Raw genomic sequence first — 22,324 nt, 5'->3', positions numbered from 1 at the left:
TGTTCAACAGAAAATAGAAAATTGCATGCATAAGTATTTTAATTAAAGTGATTGTACTAAACAATTTACTACAGTGATTACTTCCCCCCCTGTGCAATACGAACGAATCAAAGTATGTTAGTTTTGACGCGTCACTAATTTTACTCCTATTGCTTTCAATGAACCCTCCAGGCTTCCAATAAAGGGTATAATCCTTAAAATTCAGCCGGGAGATGAGTCGAGTAAAAATGATACACATTTAGAAGAGTTTTCCTATTTTAATGTATAGTAAAATCCTGTATTTTTGTTATTAATGTGCAGTTAGAGACGACATAAAGGAAATAGTATTTGCCTGCATCCACTGACTGTATATGAGGAATAATGACATTTACATTGAGATAATCAGCGTTTAATCAACAGAAGAGTTGGTTACACTGAACATTTATTTTTTCTTGGGGGGGAGAGACACACAGCAGAGTCCCCAAAAGCATCTATTGTTTCAGAGAATAATGTTCTAAAAACACAGAAGAAACTGATTCATCTATCAGTAACTTTACCAAAGTGAGCGCCCACCGTGCTCTGGATGAGCCTCGTTTCAAATCTCCTTTCCAGGCCCGTCGATGTCACGCCGGATAAGAAATGGAGCGCATCCCTAGAATCCCTGCTCCCGGACCAATCCCGGCTGGAGCGGGGCGGGATTTTCCAGCGGCGACGTCATCAACTTTCCCCCTGAGCAGCAGCGGTGTCACATCGACATCATGGCGTAGCGATGCGGTGGAGCTGGGGTTTCCGCTGGTGGGCACGGAGAAGTTCAGAAATCCTGGAGTTTTAACTTTATCATCAGGAATTATCCAACAAAACACGACAAAGTTAATTCCTTCGAGCAAAGTGGTAAGAGGCGTGGTTTTAGTTTTTGCTGTGATTTATTGATCTGTTTATTCTTTTATGGAAAACTTAGTTCAACGGCTGTTGCTCGCGCGCTCGAACGCTTGCTCTGGTTGTTCGTGCTTTAACATTTAATGGCTGTTTTCTGTAGGTTTTTTTTGGAGTTTTTAGCGGTTATCAAACTACTTTAGGGCACCACGGGGTGTAATTATTCCTCCGCAAGTTATATTTGACAAGCTGTACTATTCCTCATTGTTTTTGAGTGAGAAAAAGTTGGTAACAAGTGATAAAGTTTTATTATCTAGATGTTAGCATGTTTTTCTACAAAGTTTTACAGCTAGACAAATAACATTGAAAAAGCTAAACTCTCAACATTTTCAGACAGCTCAACAGTACGTCTTCGTAAGAATCATATTAGTTAATTAGTTGTAGCAAGGTAATTGAAAAGACTAACTCATATTATGATTGCATTTTTTTAAACAATATTAATGTGTAGTTTTTATACCTAATTTTTGTAAACGGCTAAGTGGCTCAAAGAAAATTGATCTTTTTATTTTTTATGTTATGACGTTTTTACTACTTTTAATTTGGCCTGAGGGCATTTTAATGTTTCACACTTTTTATGTTGCCATAGTATGTTTATTTTTTCAAACCTGTGAAACTTAATCCGTTTTTTAATTGTTCTTAATTCAACCTTACAACCTTTTTTTTGTATGATTTTCAGGGAAATTTAAATCTTAATCATCCAGGGAGACCAAAATGCTTTAAAGGGTCTGGATGTGAACATTTTGTTTCATTGTCATTACACTGTCACAAGTACAGAGCAACAAAATGAACCCTCTGCATTTAACCCATGTCCTTGGGGAGCAGGGGGCTGCCATTGTGGGGCGCCCAGGGAGCAGTGTGGAGTTAAGGGTCTTTGCTCAGGCAGTCTGTGGGAGTGGGGTTCGAACTCAGAACCTCTAGATTTCAAAAGCATCGTCCTAACCACTAGGCTGCCACTCACCTAAACGATAGCCGTGCTTCTGTAAAATTAATAAAATGGATTTTGGGATGTCCCAATCCAATATTGATATCTGAAATCAATCAATAATAGCCTAAAAAATTAGTTTATTTCACATTAGTTAGTTGTTTGCATATGTTTTGTTGTTGACTTTTGTTCCCTGTTTTAGTAATATAACTCGATCAAGCCCTGTCTAACACGTGACAGTAGTAAATAAGTAATAAAGGTCAGTAGGATTCATGCTTTAATCGTATCAGGTCAACATCAGCATGGTATGGTAAATTAAAAAGTTGTATCGGGACACCCTTGGAAAATACTGCAACAAGACATGATTCAGTCTGTGATCATTATAATAACTTCCACATAATACAGGTTAAACGACAGAACCGGTTTTAGAAACTATTGAAGCTAGGACTTTAAATCATTCCTTTTCTGTTTAAAAACAGAAACAGCTTCACCCCATGCATGAAGCAGTTGCAGAACTGGAGAGCTCCTTCAGTGACAGACTGCTGCACCCTAAATGCACCAGGGAGCGTTATCACAGATCCTTCCTCCCAGCAGCTGTAAGACTCTAAAACCATCACTGTATATTAATTATTTATTCTCCAGGTGCACATTATTTATATTGTTAAATCACTTTACAGTACGGTATTTGATTTGTTTACTTTTTAACTCTTCACTATTATGTTATCCTAATATACTTATCTAAGGTCCAAATTTGTGTTACCGTTCTTTCTATAATCTTTTTGCTGCTGTAAACACCAGAATTTCCCCATTGTGGGACAATAAATGGATTTTCTACTCTATTCTAAACCCAGTTTAATTAAAGATCATTTCTAATCCAATGCACTTCTCAAATTAAGACTTTGTAAATGGACCATGAAGAGCACCGGTCCATCCTACGGTAAAACACTCATACAGTCCAATGCTGCCACTCCTTTCATACATAAACCTTTGAGACATTTGGTTCCATAAACACGTTCTACCCATGAAACATGGTTTTGTCTGAGTGAATCATGTTCATTAAGCCCTGGCTGTCATTGATAGGTAATAATAGCAACTAACAGTTGCAGCATTCATGCAGCTATGGGCTTCTTGGCAGTAACCTTCTTATTGGAAGGTCCATAGTTTTTGCCACATTTGCACAATTTAGAATAACGTCAGAATGCGCGGTTAATTAAGTTAAGCAAGAAACTGTGAGTAATGGCTAAAAAATGTGTCCCGCTGTCCAACATAAATGAGTCCTATATGAGCTTTTGCAAACACACGCAGGAAATTCTTCCAGATTTTATCTCATCAAGCCTTAATTATTTGAAACATTTCATCTGCATCCTGTGCTTACATTGGATCACTCTTTCTGATATGAAGATTTTCCCTAACGTTGCCTTTTTTAATCACCTTTTTCCAAACTTCATTTTATTTGGTGCCATAAAATAAGTGAGGATGTGTTCTGCCTGAACGCAGAGTTTGAAAATAGCTGGAGGTTATTCTTGAGCTGCGCTTTACAGGCCTCAAACCTGTTTACACACAGACACACAGCCTCACTGTGCTTCTAACATTCTTCAAACGTGGAGCCATTCGTGGCTCCACGTTATTTAGCTCCATATGGGTGTGTTTTCTAAAGCGCTGCTGCGTTGAATCTACTGACTGTTTCACCGTTTGGATTAAAACAGGATGAGCTGTCCTAGCTACGGTTTTAATTTTTTCCCCTGGAATTTTGTATGAAGGTGAATATGAGTCAAAATATGGCGTCAGTATGTGGAGAGGTTTGTATCCTCTCTGCCATGTCCTTGGAAAGCATTACATTACCATAAGTAAAAATAGAAAGTCTGTATGATTTATTCCTGGTTTGTAAATTCCTCTCTTTCCAGCTCTTTTCACCGCTAACCACGGAACAGCGTGTTAAAGTTAGCTGCATTTTGGGTGTAAGCATCAGTCTTTATCTTTTTAAAGACATAAAACCCCAAGACTTCCATTCTGTTTCCTGCACAGATCCCTGGTTTATAAGGGAATGTAAGTTGTTGTTGTTTTAATGCCAGGAATTCTTGAGAACTCAGATTGTCCTGAGAGGATGGGCTATAATAGTATTCTTTACCCTAAGGGAGTAGCGCTAAAGTTGCAGAGAGTTACTAGACTGTTTTTAGCTTTAAGAAGCTTTTAGGTTTAAAAAAGTGATCATAAAGGCAGGTGGTGTTGTAGGTGTCCTGTGCATTATAAGCCTGCATACCTTCCTTTCAAAATACCCTGCACTGGTGAATAATAGCAGTAGTGTCTAATAGTAGTATCAGTCATGCTAGCAGAAAGGCGGACAGGGAAACACTGTTTTCATGAAAGGTGCCGGGATTTTAAAATTTCTTCTTTTTGATAGCAGAAGCGCAAAGACAAAATACAGTTCAAAGTTTAAGGGCAAACTGTATGTATGAATCTGCCCCTCCTTGATTTCCTTTAGATAAGATCCAAATCTGTTGTTCAGATGTGATGACTGGCCTGTTTTATCGACTTGGTTAGTAGGAACAAACGTAAATCCAGGTGTCTTTCATGGCTGACCTAAGGTTTGCTTTTGAGGGACAGCACATGCAAATCCGCCTCATCCGAGTGCAATACGGGTTGAACACTATGTCTCTCCTTGAAATGACACTCTCTGTGTTTAGTCCTGCATGGATCCTTGAGGATGTGAGTGTGGAAATGTTCAGACAAGTTTTCAGCCGCATGAGTTCATCGCTGTCTGACACATGGACAGCAGGTTCCAAAGCAGCTTGTCTGGACCTGGTCTGCTGTGTTTGAAGTTGGTTTGCTGATAGCCACGTGTTCCCTTCACCCAAGTTTGTGCTTCCTCTGAGAAAGACAAAGAAGGAAAAAAAAAAAACGGTCTGATTCAGGTATTTACAGAGAGATGCCCTAAGGGTCCCCATTCCATTTCAGAGTCACCTCTGTTGGCTCAGCTGCTGGTTTAATCACAACGCAGTGAGTGACAGTGATTTATTTATTAGCTCTTAAATCTTTTTAAAATATTTAACAATGGCATGAGTCTAAGCTGGTATCTGTGATGTCATTGGTTGACCGTTTCCCCAAACATATTTTCTAGATGTGGTTTGCTTGAGTTTTTTTTGTGGTTTCACGGTGGCTTAATTGCATCATGACTGATTAAGAAAGTGCTAATCTCATAACAATGCTATCATAGTTCCATCTTTTGTATCCAGTCTTCCATTGATTGAATTTTCTGCTTTTCGGTTTTAAATGTCTTCATCAGGGCAAACCTCTACTGTAGGCAGCCCCAAAGTAGCTTTTTTTTATGTATTTCTGATAGCCTCAGTGTTACACTATGGTGTGTTGGCTCCTCTCCCGCTGCTGCTTGTTGTGATCAATCTCATGTTTCATTGCATTCCTGTTTTACACATAATGGAAAGTTTGCCTGCAGAAATGCTAAAATAACAGTGCCTGGTATGTGGGTGGTTTCCATAAAGTTTGAAAATGGTGGGGCACTCCCAGGATTTGAAGCAGGCGATTAAAGGAAGAGGGCTCCTTATGTGTGCATGAAAATACAGGAGAGTGGTGTGATTGAACGTCCACAGATAAAGGGCCGGCTGTGTTCCTCAGGGCAGACGTCCAAGGCAGAGACAGTAAAATGTAACTTCACACTGCTGCGAACAAAGTGTCCAGTGTCCCACTGGGAGGACACGCTGTATACCAATGTTTTAGGGAAATGGCCTGATTGATGCTTGAAAATGCATTATTCATTACTGTTTTCTCTGACATTTTATTAGTTCAAGTTAAGAATTTCACCCTTTCTTGTGAAACAACCCAAAATAAAAATAAAACAATTTTTTTGGATGGTTGTGATTCAGCTTTTGGTGGAACTGATTAAAATAGCCTAGCTTCTCTGTAGTGGTCTAACTCCTTGAAAGACCTAAATGACCAGAATGGTTTTCTTAGGTTTGATTAGATTGTTTTCTCTTAGAAAGTTTTTGTTGATTCTTTTCCTATTTAGCTGTAGCCGCTCTCGCTTGATGCACACAGTCTGTCTAGGACTCCAAGGACTGACCTCAAACCAGCTTGGATTTTCAAGAAGCTGCTTTTAAATAAAGGCTTAGAAGCCGACTCTATTGCTTTGCATTGCTTTATCAGTAAACGTTGCAAAGCATTCACATCCCTTTTGTACCTTTCAATGTTAAAAAATTTCATACAAGTAAGTTGTTGAAACGGCTTTCCTGTCAGCCATTGTGGTTTTTCTGTCTAACTTTGTTTCTTACATAAACAAGGAAAGAGTCTTCAATTTCACTTTTTAATTCCCTTGGGTTTTTATATCTGAATGCGATATACTATTAAGTTTTATTTAATTTATTAGAATGATTAAAATTATATAAAAAAAAAGACTAGATTACAGTTTATGATACTGAAAAAAGAATGATTAGATGCCCTCTTTTTTTCCCCCACATCTCTTTATTTTTTTATGCTTTTCATTTTCCCTCAATTTTTCTTAGGACTTACTAATGCTCCCTGGCAGCCTCCACTTTAAAAAACCACAGACTTAAACATTGGGAGTATGAATGACCTTTCAAAGCACTGTAAAAGTTTTCCTTTAGATTTTGAATGCTTTTCACACTAGAGGTAGACGTTACATCAGCTGTTCAATGTTTGTATTTTTTCTTTTTGCTTGTATCAGCATTGGTTGATTCATTAGTGCATCCTCGCCTTGAGATCACACGAAGGGCATGCAATGCCTAACCCTCCATTTGTAATCCATTGTTAATGTTGTTTTTTTAGATTTGTGTTTCTTGTTTAGATGAAGACATTTATCATTGTGTCATTTAAATTTAACCATGTAAGTACTGGAGAAAAAAGTAAAACCTGCTTTAAAAAAATCAGCCCAGAAAAATCCAAACCACATATCAGGGATTGATTAGACAGATGTCAACATAGTTAGCATCCACCTAAAAAAACAAAACAAAACACTGATGATGATTATTTTCTTAAAGGTTGATTGGTGACTGAAGATGATGTCCGACGCCAGCGACATGTTGGCTGCTGCCTTAGAACAGATGGACGGCATAATAGCAGGTGAGATTCTCTGGGAACTTTAAACCTCCTCCAAGTTATCTGAGAGACCATCACTTAACAAAGTCATGCTTTTTCAGCAGTTTTTGAAAGCAAAAACAGCCTGTTAAAAGATTCTGCTTGGTCAACTGACAGTACTTAGTCTGCTGTGATTTTTACTGTGTGTTTCACCGCTGACCTTTTCACAGATATCATATGATGTCGTAAGCTCCATGATTGTGATGTTGTGTTCAGCTTTTCCACTCTGCTTACTTTAGCTGTCTGGTTTTAAGCCATTATCTTTAAAATACATCTATGTTTACAATACACTATAAAAGTTTATTGAAATCAGAGTCTTTTTATGTACCACAGTGAGCCTCTAATCGGTTTGCTTTAAAGTATATGAATATGAGCCAGAACAATGTTTTAATGTTTACCCTGCCTGTATAATTCAGTTTAGCACTTTCTGTGCTTCTTTGCCTCAGGCTCCAAGGCCTTAGACTACTCCAATGGGCTGTTTGATTGTCAGTCACCTACCTCTCCTTTTATGGGCAACCTGCGGGCCCTTCACCTACTGGAGGACCTGCGCAGCGTGCTGGAGTTAATGGACACAGAGGAAAGGGAAAGTCTCCGCTGCCAGATCCCTGACTCCACAGCTGAAAGTCTGGTTGAGTGGCTTCATGGTAACCTGGTGAGAGACTCATGATAGACAAACACCCAGAGGCTGCCTCAGTTCAGATCTCTAAACTGCTACTTATCTTATTAATGGTGTCCAAAAAAAAATTTGTTTTGGCAAACGGCATTTAAAAAAAACACCTTTTTTTCTGTTGCATTTTAGTAAAAAATTTAATTAAACTTAACAGAACTTGTGTTATTATTATACTGTTGGTCTACTTTGAGTACAGGTTTGCTATTTTTTCTTCTAGTTTCAACCTGATCAATGCTCATAAAGTCCGAATTTGGCCATAAGCGCACAAAATACTCATACAAGCAGTTTTCATTTGAAAACATCACCAGACCCCAGTATGTCACACGTATGAGTGCATGTTCCTTTGCACAAATGCCTTGCCTTTTATGCGCCTGTAGATTCTGTCCTACTCCAGTGTGGACCTGTTTCTGTGTGCTTACGAACTATTGCCACTTTTAGGCTGGAACTAATGTGAAAAAGTGTGCATTGCCTGTGATGGGCTACTCTACAGGAAATCCCACTTACAGACACTTTTTTTCCTGGCTGTGGCTGTGGCTACCCGATTCGTACTGGGAGCTCTTTGGTACCATCAGCTGATCTGCACATGGCAACCAGTAATACATCCGGGTCGCCTTTAATTGTACTTTAGAAAAAAGTACAGAAAAAAATTTTTCTCTCCCTAATTATAATAAGAAATTTTGATAATGTTAAAAATGTATTTTCTGAGAGAATAAATGCATTTACATGCTTTCTATTCTATCACTTGTCTGTGAAATGGGATCCTACCCTACTTCTGGCAGCTAATTTTTCAGCTTTGAATGTTATTTTTGAGTTTTATATTTCACTTTTGTTGTATTTATACAATATATAATGGATGATATAAGAAAAGACAAAACTAAAATGTAAATACTGTAAACGCAGTGTAATCATATTTTTGCCAGACTGCTCTGAGTATTTCCTCTGAAGACATCTGAGAGGGAATCTTAAACGCATCCAATTCTTGCAGAAAAGTTTCTTTTATCATATTTAGTGCCTTCTTTGACGATTTTATGATATAAAAAAGAATTTTCAATACCTTAATTACAGTATTTATGGTGAACTTGCTGAATACCTGGTTGCACATGTGCAAATGAGCTGATGGTGTAGATTGGGTATTGATAGTGCCCTGTTATAAGTATAACTATAACCAAAAGTTCATTCAAGCCTCATTTTGCTCATATAAACAGTGAAGCTAACACTAACTTAGCTCATATGAGGTTCCAAATTAAACATTAATCATCTTAGAACATATTGCTAGAGCTATCAAAACACATTCATGACTGTTAAACTAAGACATTCAATGATCACTGTTGGAGCTATTTATTCTTTATTTCTTTATCCATTTGAATTGTGTTAATTCCTAAACTTATTTTTTTTTGTATTATTTATAGAATTTATGTATAGGTTAATTTTTGAATTTTGTGTATTTATTTTTTGTTGTTTTATCATTTTTTCTTTATTTATTTTATGTAAAACAGGAAGAAATGTGGGCGGTCCACTTTCTATAATTGTAGGAGCCTGGTAAGGACCAGCAGGCATTTGGGTTAGGGGCCTATGGGTTTTACCAGTGCAAGAGAGGTGACAGAACAAGGGAATGTTTGAACTCTGTAATGTTGCAAAAAAAAAAAAAGGAAATAAATCAACTGAACATCTACAAGTTTGGACATCAACTTCTTTTGCCTGCTTCAAGAAAACATGACCCCAGTGCCTATAGTGGCTTATTGGAACTTTATTGGGTGTTTGGTTTGACAAACATTCACCACTACAATCATGGCACTTAGCCAATTTATAACTCTCTAAGAGAACAGCAATCAGCCTGAACATGGTTTGCTAACATTACTAGCCACAACTCAGAAGGAAGTTGTACCTTCTCAAGAGGGGGGATTTCAAAGTGATGAAAGTTAACACGAGGACACACAAACGGGTCCACATGTGAGGAGGAGAGAAGTTACAGGCGCAGAGAAAAAGCATGTAGTCATGCTAGTGCATAAAACATTCAAAATGCACATGGAGAGAGTAGTTGACTTGCATGTGTATGAGTATTTAATATGTGTGTTATAAAATACTAGCCTTTATAAACCAAGAACATTTAATGCATAGCCACCAGCTTAAGCCAAACCTTCTGCCTTCATTTGTTTGCAAGTGATTTGTTTACTTGGAGCAAACATGCTCTGCTGAGTTCCTTGGGAAAGTGGTTTATTGCTGGTAGTGTTAATGTCACAGTCAGAGTGCAGGAAGAAACCTGCTGACTTCTTGGGAACTGGAGCAGTGTTTGTGAAAGTGATGGGCTGATTGCCACGTGGAGTGTGTGTTATCCTGTAATACTCTGACTATACAGAGGATTTTTTGCAGTTCTACCCTTTTTTAAGCCTTGTAAGGTTTTGTTTGTGCAGGGTGAGGCCATAATGCCAGCCCCAATTTAATTGGCAGAAAAGGTCTGCAGCGAGCATTTTTAGGAAGGTTAAGCCTCCAAAGATTAGTACTTTTGATGGATCTCATAGTTTGCATTTGTTTTTTGTTTTTTTATCATATCAGTGTTTTTGTTTTTTTTCTCATCTTCCAGTCCAATGGACACATCTCTGGAGGTGGAGGTGATCACTACCAGGAAAGACTGTCAAGGTTAGAAGGCGATAAGGAGTCCCTGGTGCTTCAGGTACCCTGTCAACAACACATGGACAGTATTCTATTATATACCGCCAAGACTCAAACTGTATATCTATGTATAAGATCTTGTGTTTGTAAATTCTGATTTTTGTATTTATGAGCTTTACTTCACATAGGTTTATGATTTACAGAGCTGAGCAGGATTGATGATTGTTTCCAGCTGAAGCTAAAAAAGCAAACTTTGTTTCTGAATGTTTCTTGTCATTTTGCTTATTACCGCATACAGATGATGAAACCCAAATATCAGTGTCTCAGAAAATAATTTGCAGAAACACAAGATGTCCTGCCCTAGCTAATTAAGTCAAAACACTAGCAAAGGTTCTCGGATCCTTTAAACTGTCTCTCATTGATGGTCAGTGGAATACAGGATCATGAGGTCAACTGCTCGGTGATCAATACCTTTTCAAACAACGCTAGTTCACAAGAGGTCATCACAGAAGAAGTGGTTAGGAGTTTAGTGCCTAAGCATATTAACAGAAAATGAAGTGGAAGAAAGACGTGTGGTAGGAAAGGATGCACCAGCAACAGGGAGAACCGCAGCCTCAAGAGGATTAAGAAAAAAAACAAGAATTTGGGGGATGTGAACAAGGAGTGGGCTGTAGGGATGGGACGATTTATGAAAACCGTTCGGTTCAACTGTCTCGGTTCGATTCGCGTGTGTTTCGTTTCGGTTCATGCGCTGCTCCTTTTTCTCATAGGCAAAGCGTTTACACTCCAGAGCAGAAGGTGGCGGTACTGCGACCAAAGCCAACCACCAGTAGTAAACAAGAAGAAGAAGAAGCGAAGCAGCTTAGCCGGGTGTAGCAGAAAAAAAATCAGTTGTTGTGGAGAATTGTGTCGGAATGGTGAGTGGGAAAGAACAGGAGTTGGAAGACGTGCCAGCAGCACTTTATAGGTCTGCTGTATGGGACTGCTTTGCATTTAGAATTACCTACGATGACGGCGGAAACAAAGTTGTGGATAAAAGTGCAACAGTGTGCAAGCATTGTGCAACACGTTTTGTTTATGCTAACAGCAACATGACCGACATGTCATGCTAACCCCGAAATCACTCATTCTCCGTCAGCAACCCCCGCTCCGTCCCGCTGCGCTCCAGACCGGTTGCTCAAAGCAAAGCCTACAGCCTCCACTGTGGCTCCCGTCCGCTCCCCTCTGAGTCCCTTGGAGATGGTAGAGAGCATGCGCGGGATGATTAAATTCAAAGCAGCAAAACATACGGAAATGATCCAGGGTTTCCGCAGATTATTTAAAATAATTACAATCCATTATTTTTTGTGGGATTTTTTCATTAATTTCATATATTTTTATGGGATTTCAGTGTAACTATCAACATATACCGAATCGAACCGAACCGAAAACCGTGACCACGGAACCGTGAATCGAACCGAACCGTGGATTTTGTGAACCTTTCCACCCCTAGTGGGCTGAGGCTGCATCAAGGGCCACAACACTCAGATGAAAACTAGACAAAATGGTTCATTCCTTAAGCCACGCCACTCCTGATTCAGATACGTGACAAGCGCCTCAACCAGGCTAAGATGAAATGAAAATGGAATGCTGCTTAATGGTCCCACGTCCTACTTCTAGATGAAAGTAAATTCTATATTTCCTTCAGATTTAAAGATTTATTTTTAGGTTTAATTTATATTTAAAGCCCCAGAGTCTGGAGAATACTTTAATTCATCACCAGCAAGACAACAGATAAGGTCTGTATGATATTAGAACAATAAGGTCCCACTGCTTTAGGATTTCTTACAAAAAAATACCTGTGTCCAGTGAAAGATCACAGGGAGTGAGAGGTCTTCCAACTGACCAGTTATTAAATAAGGTGCTGACTGTGCTACACTTTACATTTAATAAAACACCAAATATTTAATCAGTAGCAATTCTGCAAATGCTCACATTGTGAAGAGGGTTGTAACAAATTTCAGTCTCACTTATTGTGCATCACTTTGTTTCATGCAGGTTAGTGTGCTGACTGACCAGGTGGAGGCGCAGGGAGAGAAGATCCGGGACCTGGACATTTGTTTGGAGGAGCACAGAGATAAACTTAACGCCACAGAGGAGATGCTGCAGCAGGTGCACGTCTACTTGCAATAAAACCAAGGTTCAACCTAAGCTGAGCAGACGGATATGAAGCGAACGGCATGTTTTCATTTTTCCTTCATGTATCTTCGCAGGAGCTCCTGTGCAGAACTTCACTGGAGACGCAGAAATTGGAACTTATGTCTGAAGTGTCCAACCTGAAGCTGAAACTCAACACTATGGAGAAGGAGAGGCTGAACTTTGACAGATTTAGAGACAGTGAGGTGTGTGAGTTCATTTCTGAAGCTGTAGTTGACATTTTAGGTCTGTGTAAGGCACACAGACAGACACATCTTAAAGGTTTTTTTTAAAGACCCACCCACTCCACTAAAAAAAAAAAATGCACATGCACAACCCTGTACCCGCTCCCGAGAGGGAACGCCTATTAAAAGTGTGAGAGCGCATGCACGAGCCCATTTCTCCTCGTGCACGCTCATACAAGCTTACTGTGCCCGAATGTCCTTCTTAACCCCTAAATCCCTCATTCATTATATAGAGTGGGGACTATATACTAGTTTTTATAGCGAACTTAGTTAACTGACCGTTCAGACAGATGATCACTACTTTTTGCTCCCCCTTGGTAAAATAACTTCTCCTCCACCACGCGGTGCCTGTGCCATCTTTGTTATTATGCGCCACTGTTGGGTAGCGACAGCTATGGCGACAGTGGGCCACTGTGACAGCAAATCCCATAAAGCTTTGCAAGGATAGCTCTACTCGCAAAGCATTTTGGGAAATATCTGCCTCTTCTGAGGCCTTTTTTTCCCTTCTCATGCACTTCGTAGACACTTTTTCTCTTACGACCCTCTGCCGTTTTCAAAGAACCGCCGTGAGAAAGGTGAGCTTTACTGTCTGAAACCGTAGCTCACCACACATATGTGGCTGAAGTGCGCCTGTGCAGGAAAAGATACAAGCACGAAGAATGGCTTTACGTAAACATATGACCAGGATTATTGACAATTAGGACTACTTATTTTGAGGATTCACCCAGAAATAAAAGATCGTTCTCTATACCTTTAAACATTCATTGGTTTTACACTTGCAGACAAAAATTTTTTTTATTTTTATTTTTTTTTTCTGCCTTTTTGGTGAAATGCTTTATGAAAAAAAAAAAGATGTAAAGATGGATTGAGTTTGCAGATTAAGTTTGCAGAGGACTTGGGTAGCTTTCAAACATGTTCTGTTGTTCTCTTAGCAGAGTTATCTTTGTCAGTTTTCCGCCTCACCGCTCATAAATCAAAGCTTCCTCACTGTTTATCTCTGCTGCTGCTGCTTTGGAGATTTCACTCTCCAAGGAATATCCTCAAAAACATCCAGTGCAGCTCAAAGGTTTTCAGAGGTTATAATCTGAATTTAATGCTATACTTTTTACATCAATACTTCATCAGTGCTTTCATGATAACATTTTCTTGAAGAATGAAGCTAATAATAAAATTATAAAACCTTTTTTTTTTTTTTTTTTTTTTTTACACTATTGCTTTGTTTTTGCTGTTGTAAAAATATAGCTAATAAGCACTGATCTAAAATTCCACACCCTATAGCTATTACTCTATCAGATGCTATTGTTTTGTTTTTACGTACTTTCTGCGTGTGAATGGGCAGGTGCACAGCAGGGATGTAAAAAAATAAGCACACTTAAGAGTATATTAATGTTTCCCCTCTGCAGGATTTAATTCTTGAGCTTAATGAACTGCGGTACAGACTGACGGAAATGGAGAGTGAAAAGCTACAGTGCGAAAAGAAACTTAAGTCGACAAAGGTGAGTCATTTTTGGACACTGCTTTTGTGATCAACTTATTTTGAGTATAAAAAACTAAATGAGTTTTCCTCCAGATATTAATAGCTGATTAAATTCAAATGCTTGTTTTTAGTAATCCATGAAATAATTGTACTTCACAGCCTTACTACTGTATGTCACTTTCTAAAACTGCATTTCTTCAGTATTTGACGGATTCCAAAAGCCTCTTGAATGGAGCATGGTGCTGGCAGCATTTTATCATGAGGCATTTAGTCTGTTCTTTGTCATTTTGTGGGAATCCTGTAACTTCTGGGATTCCAGCTGTGATTATTGTGATCCTAATGTTATATATGTTTATGTTATTATGTTTTATTATTGATTATGCTGATTGGACGATGCATATTTAAATGTACTTAATACTTGGATATCAAAGATTCAGACCCAGATATTCTCTTACATTTAGTCTCTGCTGTCATTTCTATGCTCCTTTTTTCTTTTTCCTTTGCTTCACTCGTCTTTCCGTTCCTAGTCCTTTATGGCTAAGCTTTCTAGAATGTAAAATGAAAAATGGCCCAAATGCTCTACGAGAAACAGAAGCAAGCACAAAGTTCAGCCTACGAAGTTTTGCTTTTCTCAGGGTGAACTTGGTGCTTGCTGTATGATTGTGGTTTCTGACCTCTCCCTTTGGCCCTTTACCTTTTTTATGTTTCAACTTTAAAAATAAATATCCTAAAGTCCAACGTCAGTTTTCATTTTTTTGAAGGGGGGGGTGATGTTATTCTTTTGTGCTGCATGCTCTATTTATTTTATAACAGTGCATTAAAAATAACCTAGCAAGTTAATTGCACTTTTAAACACCACTTCCTTTAGTGTACCAGGCAGTAGTGTCAGCAAACATTTTTTTTCCTACAAACCACAGGTATGCTTTAATGCTGGGTCTTTGTAGTGTTTTTTCTTTTTATACACTTCCCTCTAGTTTCCTGTCTTCTGATATGGTATTAACTGTTGAGTTTTAATTCTACACTTTATTTCTGTTCATTCTATATATATAAATATATAGTGTTAATATATGGCCACCAGCTTAAGCCAAACCTATATTTTATTATATTTTCTGTTTTTGTTTTTTATGATGTTTTCTGCATACCACCTACCGTAGGTGGTATGCAGAAAATATCATAAAAGACCTACCTGACACACATTTGCCTCTGAGCAGGTGTGGTTTGCGTGCCTTTGTGCCACGTCGGCTTCTGTGAACCTTTGTGTTGTGGTTTGTTGGTATTGTTGAGCCGGGCTGGGGGAGGGGGGTAGCTCTAATGGTGCGGGGGACATACTCTCACTGGAGTCCTTTTTCTGCACAGGAGGAGTTGGCCTCCATGAGGAGGCAGCTGGAGGGCAAAGATGGTGAAAAGAGGAGGCTACTGGATGACATCAGATTTAAAGCTAATACCACAAGCGGCTCCAATGGCCTAGAAAGAGGTGGGAAATGCAACCAACTAAAGCCCCGCTGAACTTTAAGCATGCTTCAAGTTTATTCTCTCTGATATCTCATGCACAGTTCCTGTGTAATTGTTTTTATCCTGTGTAGTTTCTCATCCAGATGAAACGCTTAGAAAGAGGCTGAAAGAAAAGCGTAAGGGAGTTTTATCCTTTTTTTATTGTTAATCAGCACACTTCAGTGTTGCACCCGCCCCAGTCCCTGTTGCATGAACGAGCATGAGCCATCTGAACTCTGCTTGTCCATTGAAACTAATTGAAGTGCAAGTAGCAGCACCATATTGTAAATAAACTGAAGTATGGACCTTTTCATCCCATCTGTCACTCTTTTTATGTTCATTCTAAACAATAAACAAGGTTTGCCGTGTTTTCAGCAGGAACAAGGAGTTCAGTGCTGTCATAACCATTAAGGCTGCATATTCATCCCTCTCACTCATGTTCTCTGTTTATCAATCCACGCATTCATTCCAAACCTTTTTAGACCTTCCTTTCTCACAGCTGATGTTTCTTCTTCTAACCTTTAACTATTGTCAAATGCAGTGTTGTCTGACTGTACCTTTGTCTATTTGTGCCTGTTCTCATTACCTTGGAGCATAAAAACAAACTCGGCCTCCGGACTCTCTGCACCACTCAATGCAACATTCCAAGGATCTAAGACATGTTTGTTCCTAACACTTTGCAGGTTTTAATTATTGGCTTTACATGGATTCAGACACACATTGTAATAATCTGTCTTGTTGATGAAAAGTCAGGGAATCTTTATCTTTATTCATGGGTTTCTTTAAAATCCTGATATGTTTGGATGTTTTTTTTGTTATTTTTCAAGATGTTTTCATATTTTTACTCTCCAAATTAGTTTGCCAGCAGCTGTAGAGTTGGACGTTTGACTGTAGAATCTTTAAGATCAGGCATGGTTTAAAGTAGCAGACTGACCTTCAACTAATACTCAAGCAATAGAATACAATTTTTTTTTAATTTAATGTTAAAGCAAAGCAGTTTTAATCCAACCCTCTGACTCTGTTCTCTGACTCCTTTATGGCCTTTTTTTTTAAATAAAACTAGGTTGTGATCACAAAAGAGTAATTTTTCAAATGAATGTATAAGCTTTTGAATTTCTTGATGGGACATCCCGTAGAACAGTTTGCTGAAATGTTTGTTCTGAAAATGTTCGTACAAAGTTAAACCATCTCAGTGCAACTCGACTGACGGTGAATTTGCAGCCTAATTCGACTGAAAGCGTCTTTTATCTCAGGCTTACTCTGCTTTCAGGATCTTTACATATCCTTGTACGAGCTTTGTTGTGCCTTTTTGCTAATTATATTTGTCCTCACCAGATGTGGAAGTGCAAAGAATGAAAAATGCAGTTGAATCATTAATGGCAGCCAATGAAGAGAAGGTATGTTTCTCAGCATGTGTGTTCTTTGGCACAAGCAAGAACTTTTAATCTTTTGATAGAAAATCATCCTTCCTTCTTTTTATTTCTCATTTGCCCTTTTTTCTTGTGCAGGATCGTAAGATAGAAGAACTAAAACAGTCACTTTTGAGGTACAAGAAAGTTCAAGAAATGGTTATGTCGGTACAAGTGAAGAAAGGTTAGATTTTACTTTTCACTGTATTCTGAACTTATTCAGGGTCCAAAATATTATTTCACACAAGTTTTGCCGTTCTGATGGCTGCCTGATTCTTTTTACTGCATTTTGGAGGGTTATACAATTGTACAATACTGCATGTTTCCCGGATGCAGTACTTGGTTTTTATTTATTAATGATTTAGGTATTATCATTAATAAGGGTTTGTGATTGGTAACTGACAGTTTTAATGAAGCTTCTCTTGTTATATGATTACACACCAAGTGATTTAAGATGCTCTTCGTTTCAGAGAAAACAAAAGACAACGAGCGTGTTGAGAGCCCGAGTGATGGATCCAGTCCACTCCTGTCTGGCAGCTCTGGGTCTGTGGAATCTGAAAAACAAGACATTGCAGATGTTGAACAGCTGCAAACAAAGAAGCCAGATGAGGTTTGTAGAAGAAAATAGAACCTACTTTTATTCTTTTGTATATTAGAGTGAAGATGTATTTCAAAAAACAGTAATAATCAGTCTGTAAGAGGCTAGGTTGGCAGTTTTGACCATCCAGTCGTCACATTTGTGAGACCAGATCAGCCCATCAGCTCCAAAATATGCCTTTTTCAAGATATTCAAAATGATAAAATCCAAATATTAAGCCTGAGAAGCAACAACTGTAAAGGTGCGTTCACACTGGAGGCGGTGGCAAAGGCCCTAGCGGTGGATTCACATAGAATTCCTATACAAACCGCACACACGGTTGAGTCCATGCAGTGAGAGGGTTCACTGCTCCGCTCTCACTACCTGCTACTAGATGGAGCTGAGGTGCTTTCAAATAGCAGCCAGCACCGCATGCAGAGAGAGAAGAGCGGTGATCCACTGAGGTTTAAACAAGCTGAACTTTTATGTGAATTGTGACAGGGCAGCCAATCAGAGACTGGTTGTAGGCAAAGCTTTTTTCACTTAAACTGGAATACACAGAAAATTATGTTAATTTTTTTAATTTTAATTTTTTTATTTATTTATTCATTCATTTCATTGAATACAAAAAAAACAGCCTATCAAATTTTTGATATACTAAAAAATAAAAAATACACCTCCATCCATACATACCTACATATCCATCTGTATACATTACATACATATATACACACAGACATACTACATATGTATTTCAAAATTTTAAAACAAAATGAAATGAAAGGCAGCAGAAAGAAGAAAAAAATCTTATAATATCTGCCCCTTTTTTTCTCAGCTCTGAAACTAAACAGGGAAAAAAATGGTTATCTTCTGCAACAAAAACAAAGTCAGTCGTCAATCTCAACTAAACAACGATAATATGAGCTCACTTTATACTATTTCATACTTCTTCAAGAATCCAGTCTTTAACATTCTCTTAAACATGTGCAGTGATTTGGCATTTTTAACATCATTTTGTAGTTCGTTCCACAGTTTGACTCCTTGTATCGAGGTACATCGTTCTTTCAAACTGGTTCTGAATTTGGGTTTCTTAAAAATCTGTGTCCCCTTAAGGTTATAACTGCTCTCTCTCTTTGCAAAGATTTTTTGGATGTTTGAGGGTAATGTATTTAGGTGTGCCTTATACATAACTAACAAAATATTATAATCAACTAAATCATAGAATTTTAATAACCTCAATTTACAAAACCATATATTGGATGGGTATTTGCCATGTTTTCGAGTAATAACTCTTATAGCCCTTTTTTGCAAAACAAAAACAGATTTTGTACTAGTATAACATGCCTTTCCCCATACCTCAACACAATAGACCAAGTGTGGAACAATTAATACATTATACAACATATACAATGCATGATCGTTCAGAAAATCCCTTACTTTATAAAGCACTGCAATTGATTTGGCTATTTTTGTTCTTAAATAATTCAAGTGGGATTTCCATGTTAATCTCTCGTCAATAATCACACCCAAGAACTTCACCTCACTAACTCTACAAATCTCTACACCATCAACTTTAAATGGAATATTAACAGTTCTTTGTCTCCTTGTAAATAACATATAATTTGTTTTATCCAAATTTAAAGATAATTTATTAAGTTTAAACCATTTTTGTATTTGCATCAATTCTGTTTGGATTTTTTCTAACATCCATTCTATATCTGTACCTTGACAAAAAAAAGTGGTATCATCCGCAAATAGGACACATTTGAAAAACTCTGACACATTTACCAAGTCATTAACATATAGGATGAACAACTTTGGTCCAAGTACTGAACTCTGTGGAACTCCACATGTAATTTCACAAAATTCGGATCTAGTATCATGTACTTGTACAAACTGTTTTCTTTTTTCCAAATAACTCGAGATCCACTGTAATGCCGTCCCTCTAATCCCGTATTTAAGGAGTTTTTTGAGTAAAATGCTATGGTCAATCGTGTCGAATGCTTTCTTTAGATCAACGTAAATACTGGCGCAATATTGTTTTTGATCAATTGCATTTGTTATTTGTTCTATCAGTTCCATAAGAGCCATTGATGTCGAGTTTTTGGCTCTAAATCCGTATTGACTGCTACTTAAAATATTATTTTTTATCAATAAATGTATCTAATCTGATTACAAATAATTTCTCCAAAATTTTTGAGAACTGTGGTAACAACGATATCGGTCTGTAATTACTAAACATACATTTTGTCACTGTTTTTGTAAATGGGAATTACCCTTGCACTTTTCATGGTGTCTGGAAATTTTCCTGATGAAAATGACAAATTACAGATATAGGTAAATGGTTTAATTACATAAGACATGATTTCCTTCACAAAGGTCATGTCCATGTCTACCCAATCTTTTGATTTTTTATCCACAATTTTATTGACAATACTCTTTATTTCTTCCTCATCCGTTTTTCCAAGAAAGATGCCGTTTGAACAACTCCCAATTTTTTGAGTCACGTCGCCATCATCTTTTGGTATCTGAGCAGCAAGTCTTGGACCAACATTTACGTAATAATGATTGAATTTGTTTGCTATTTCATTCCGGTCATAAATTTCTGTATTTTCTTTTAAAAAGTGTTTTGAAATACCAGATTTTATTTTATGCTTTGTACAAACACGGTTTATAACTGCCCATGTTGCTTTTGTGTCACCATTACTTTTGGTTAATAGGTCACTATAATATTCTTTTTTATGTTTTCTTATAATCCATGTCAATTTGTTTTTGTATTTCTTATATCTATCCTCTGCTTCTTTTGTTTTTAACATCAAAAAGGATGAATACAAATTGTTTTTTTTTTTACAGGCATTTCTCAACCCTTTTGTCATCCATGGCTTGTCAACAACATCTTTCTTAGCAAAATTTGTTTTTATACAAAACTCCCAAAATATTCATAAACTCATCATATGCTCTGTTTACAAATCATATGCTCTGTTTACAAATGTTAAAAAATGTAGAAATAAGGAATGCTCCCGAGAGGATTTTTAAAAAAGCAGTTTAAAGTCAGCCCGAGAAGGACTGTTCATTTTCCTCACTCACCTTCAGCACAGTATGTCACTGCACACTACCCCGCATCGGTGCTACAAGAAAGTCCTGCTGAATCCGACTGAATCAGAGCTGCCTCTGGATGAACCAAAGTTGACTTTTTTTTTCTTTTTCTTTTTTTAGAGCTTTTGGGGCTTATCCAAAAGTTGATGTTCTCCTCAAGGCAGTTCAAAAGTTTTTTATAAGGAACACTTTAGCATTAGTCTGTGATGTTAAGTTTCACCTGTGCATTTATTGTGAAATACTGCCAGCGAGACCTCTACAGGAAATGCTATGGGGTTGCCAGGGGTAACAGCAGGTCCAAAGCAGAGGGTCTGGGAGGCTGGTGACTTACAAAATATTAGAAAATCATTCCAGCCACTAAATAAGGTAATAATAAGGTAACATGGTAAAATAAGATAAATATGCCCACTGTTAGATTCAGTACCAGCACAGGAATGACATGTGAAGTTATGCAATCACTTTATATCAGGAAACAAGTGCGGCACTAACGTCTTCTGGGATTGCGATGTCATCGACCTTAATTAAAAATAATTCCATCTTAAAAACCAAATCAGCACAAAATTTCCCCACTCTCCTTGATGGGCCTTGGCTGGTCCCCTACAGTTCCTTTTTAAACATCAATCTTTGTACTAAAATATTCTTTCTTTTACGATTTGTGGAAATTAATGATCTAAAGAGAAGCGCCATCTCCTGGTCGGACCCTGTAATTCAGTGAAAGGGTGGAGTCAGACTGATATGCACGCCCAGGAGAAGGCCGATGGCTGGAAGTTGGAGGGGGTTTTGCTGGGAGCTGCAAGGAAGTTGGCTGCCATTCGGCATTCCCATTGAAAAAGTAGGCTAGATGATTTTGATTCAATTAAGCCTAGATGGGACCGGCTTGTTGTTTTATTTTTATGCTGTTTGTCATTTTACTTGATCGTAACACCAGGCAATGGAATTAATTCTTTATTATTCTTAATACTAATGTTAATCAATTATTTAGTCTGTCTTGCTGGTTTTGTTTCTCATTTGTTGCTGTTTACTACTTAGTTCACTTTATTCCCCACATCTGTTTTACAGCTGTCTATAGATGCAGAGTTTTCAGTGGCTTTTAAACTGCTTTATTCTTATCTGGACCTACGTTTACTCCATTTGTGATTTTTGCCTTTTATAAATTTTATTCCTTGGTTTGGGAGCCAATGCAGTTCCATTGCAATGCTGACAACAGTTTGCAGTGACACTAAATTTCTTATCTTTTATGCTCTCACATATACAAAGATATCATGTCATTTTATGCAGTTTACTGCTCCTTTATCAAATAACTCTTAAGTGTTTTAACAGATAGGTTGGTTTTATTCTCTATATACTTTTTTTTTTCTCCTGTTTGTGTTGATGATTAGCCAGACAGACTCAGTGGACTGAGTGACGACCCGTCACCCTCTCCCAGCCCTGCTGATCCAGTACCAGAGCAAGCACAAACAGAAAGCCAAAGGTAAAACAGTCAGAAAATACTTCCTAAATGTGTTGCTTTTCTGTAGAGATACTCTGTAGCTGTTATATGTCACACATATGACTAATAACATGAATTGACTGTAAAGACTTGCTGTAAAACTGAAAGCCTCCTGCATGTAGGGTTTACAGTCCTGTAGATGACA

At 37.9% G+C, this 22,324-nt stretch overlaps 1 protein-coding gene across 4 annotated transcripts in view; it reads left to right on the top strand.

The window, feature by feature from the left end:
* Positions 1 to 710: 710 nt before the first annotated feature.
* Positions 711 to 22,324, top strand: part of ppfibp1b (PPFIA binding protein 1b) — a 30,048-nt gene continuing 8,434 nt past the window's right edge. For 2 of the 4 annotated variants that reach the window (XM_038299993.1, XM_038299992.1), the window contains exons 1-13: positions 711 to 870; positions 6,844 to 6,925; positions 7,387 to 7,592; positions 10,192 to 10,281; positions 12,258 to 12,371; positions 12,473 to 12,601; positions 14,044 to 14,136; positions 15,474 to 15,591; positions 15,701 to 15,745; positions 16,944 to 17,005; positions 17,117 to 17,201; positions 17,488 to 17,627; positions 22,070 to 22,161. In XM_038299993.1, coding sequence (XP_038155921.1) covers positions 6,862 to 6,925; positions 7,387 to 7,592; positions 10,192 to 10,281; positions 12,258 to 12,371; positions 12,473 to 12,601; positions 14,044 to 14,136; positions 15,474 to 15,591; positions 15,701 to 15,745; positions 16,944 to 17,005; positions 17,117 to 17,201; positions 17,488 to 17,627; positions 22,070 to 22,161 — 1,238 coding nt within the window. In that variant the 5' untranslated portion in view covers positions 711 to 870; positions 6,844 to 6,861. The remainder of the gene's footprint in view (positions 871 to 6,843; positions 6,926 to 7,386; positions 7,593 to 10,191; positions 10,282 to 12,257; positions 12,372 to 12,472; positions 12,602 to 14,043; positions 14,137 to 15,473; positions 15,592 to 15,700; positions 15,746 to 16,943; positions 17,006 to 17,116; positions 17,202 to 17,487; positions 17,628 to 22,069; positions 22,162 to 22,324) is intronic. The other 2 variants (XM_038299995.1, XM_038299994.1) reach the window with 1 other exon arrangement.

Source organism: Cyprinodon tularosa, unplaced genomic scaffold (assembly GCF_016077235.1).
Source record: "Cyprinodon tularosa strain WSP-4 unplaced genomic scaffold, ASM1607723v1 ctg44, whole genome shotgun sequence".
NCBI classification, from domain to species: domain Eukaryota; kingdom Metazoa; phylum Chordata; class Actinopteri; order Cyprinodontiformes; family Cyprinodontidae; genus Cyprinodon; species Cyprinodon tularosa.
This window is presented reverse-complemented; position numbering and strand designations above follow the sequence as displayed.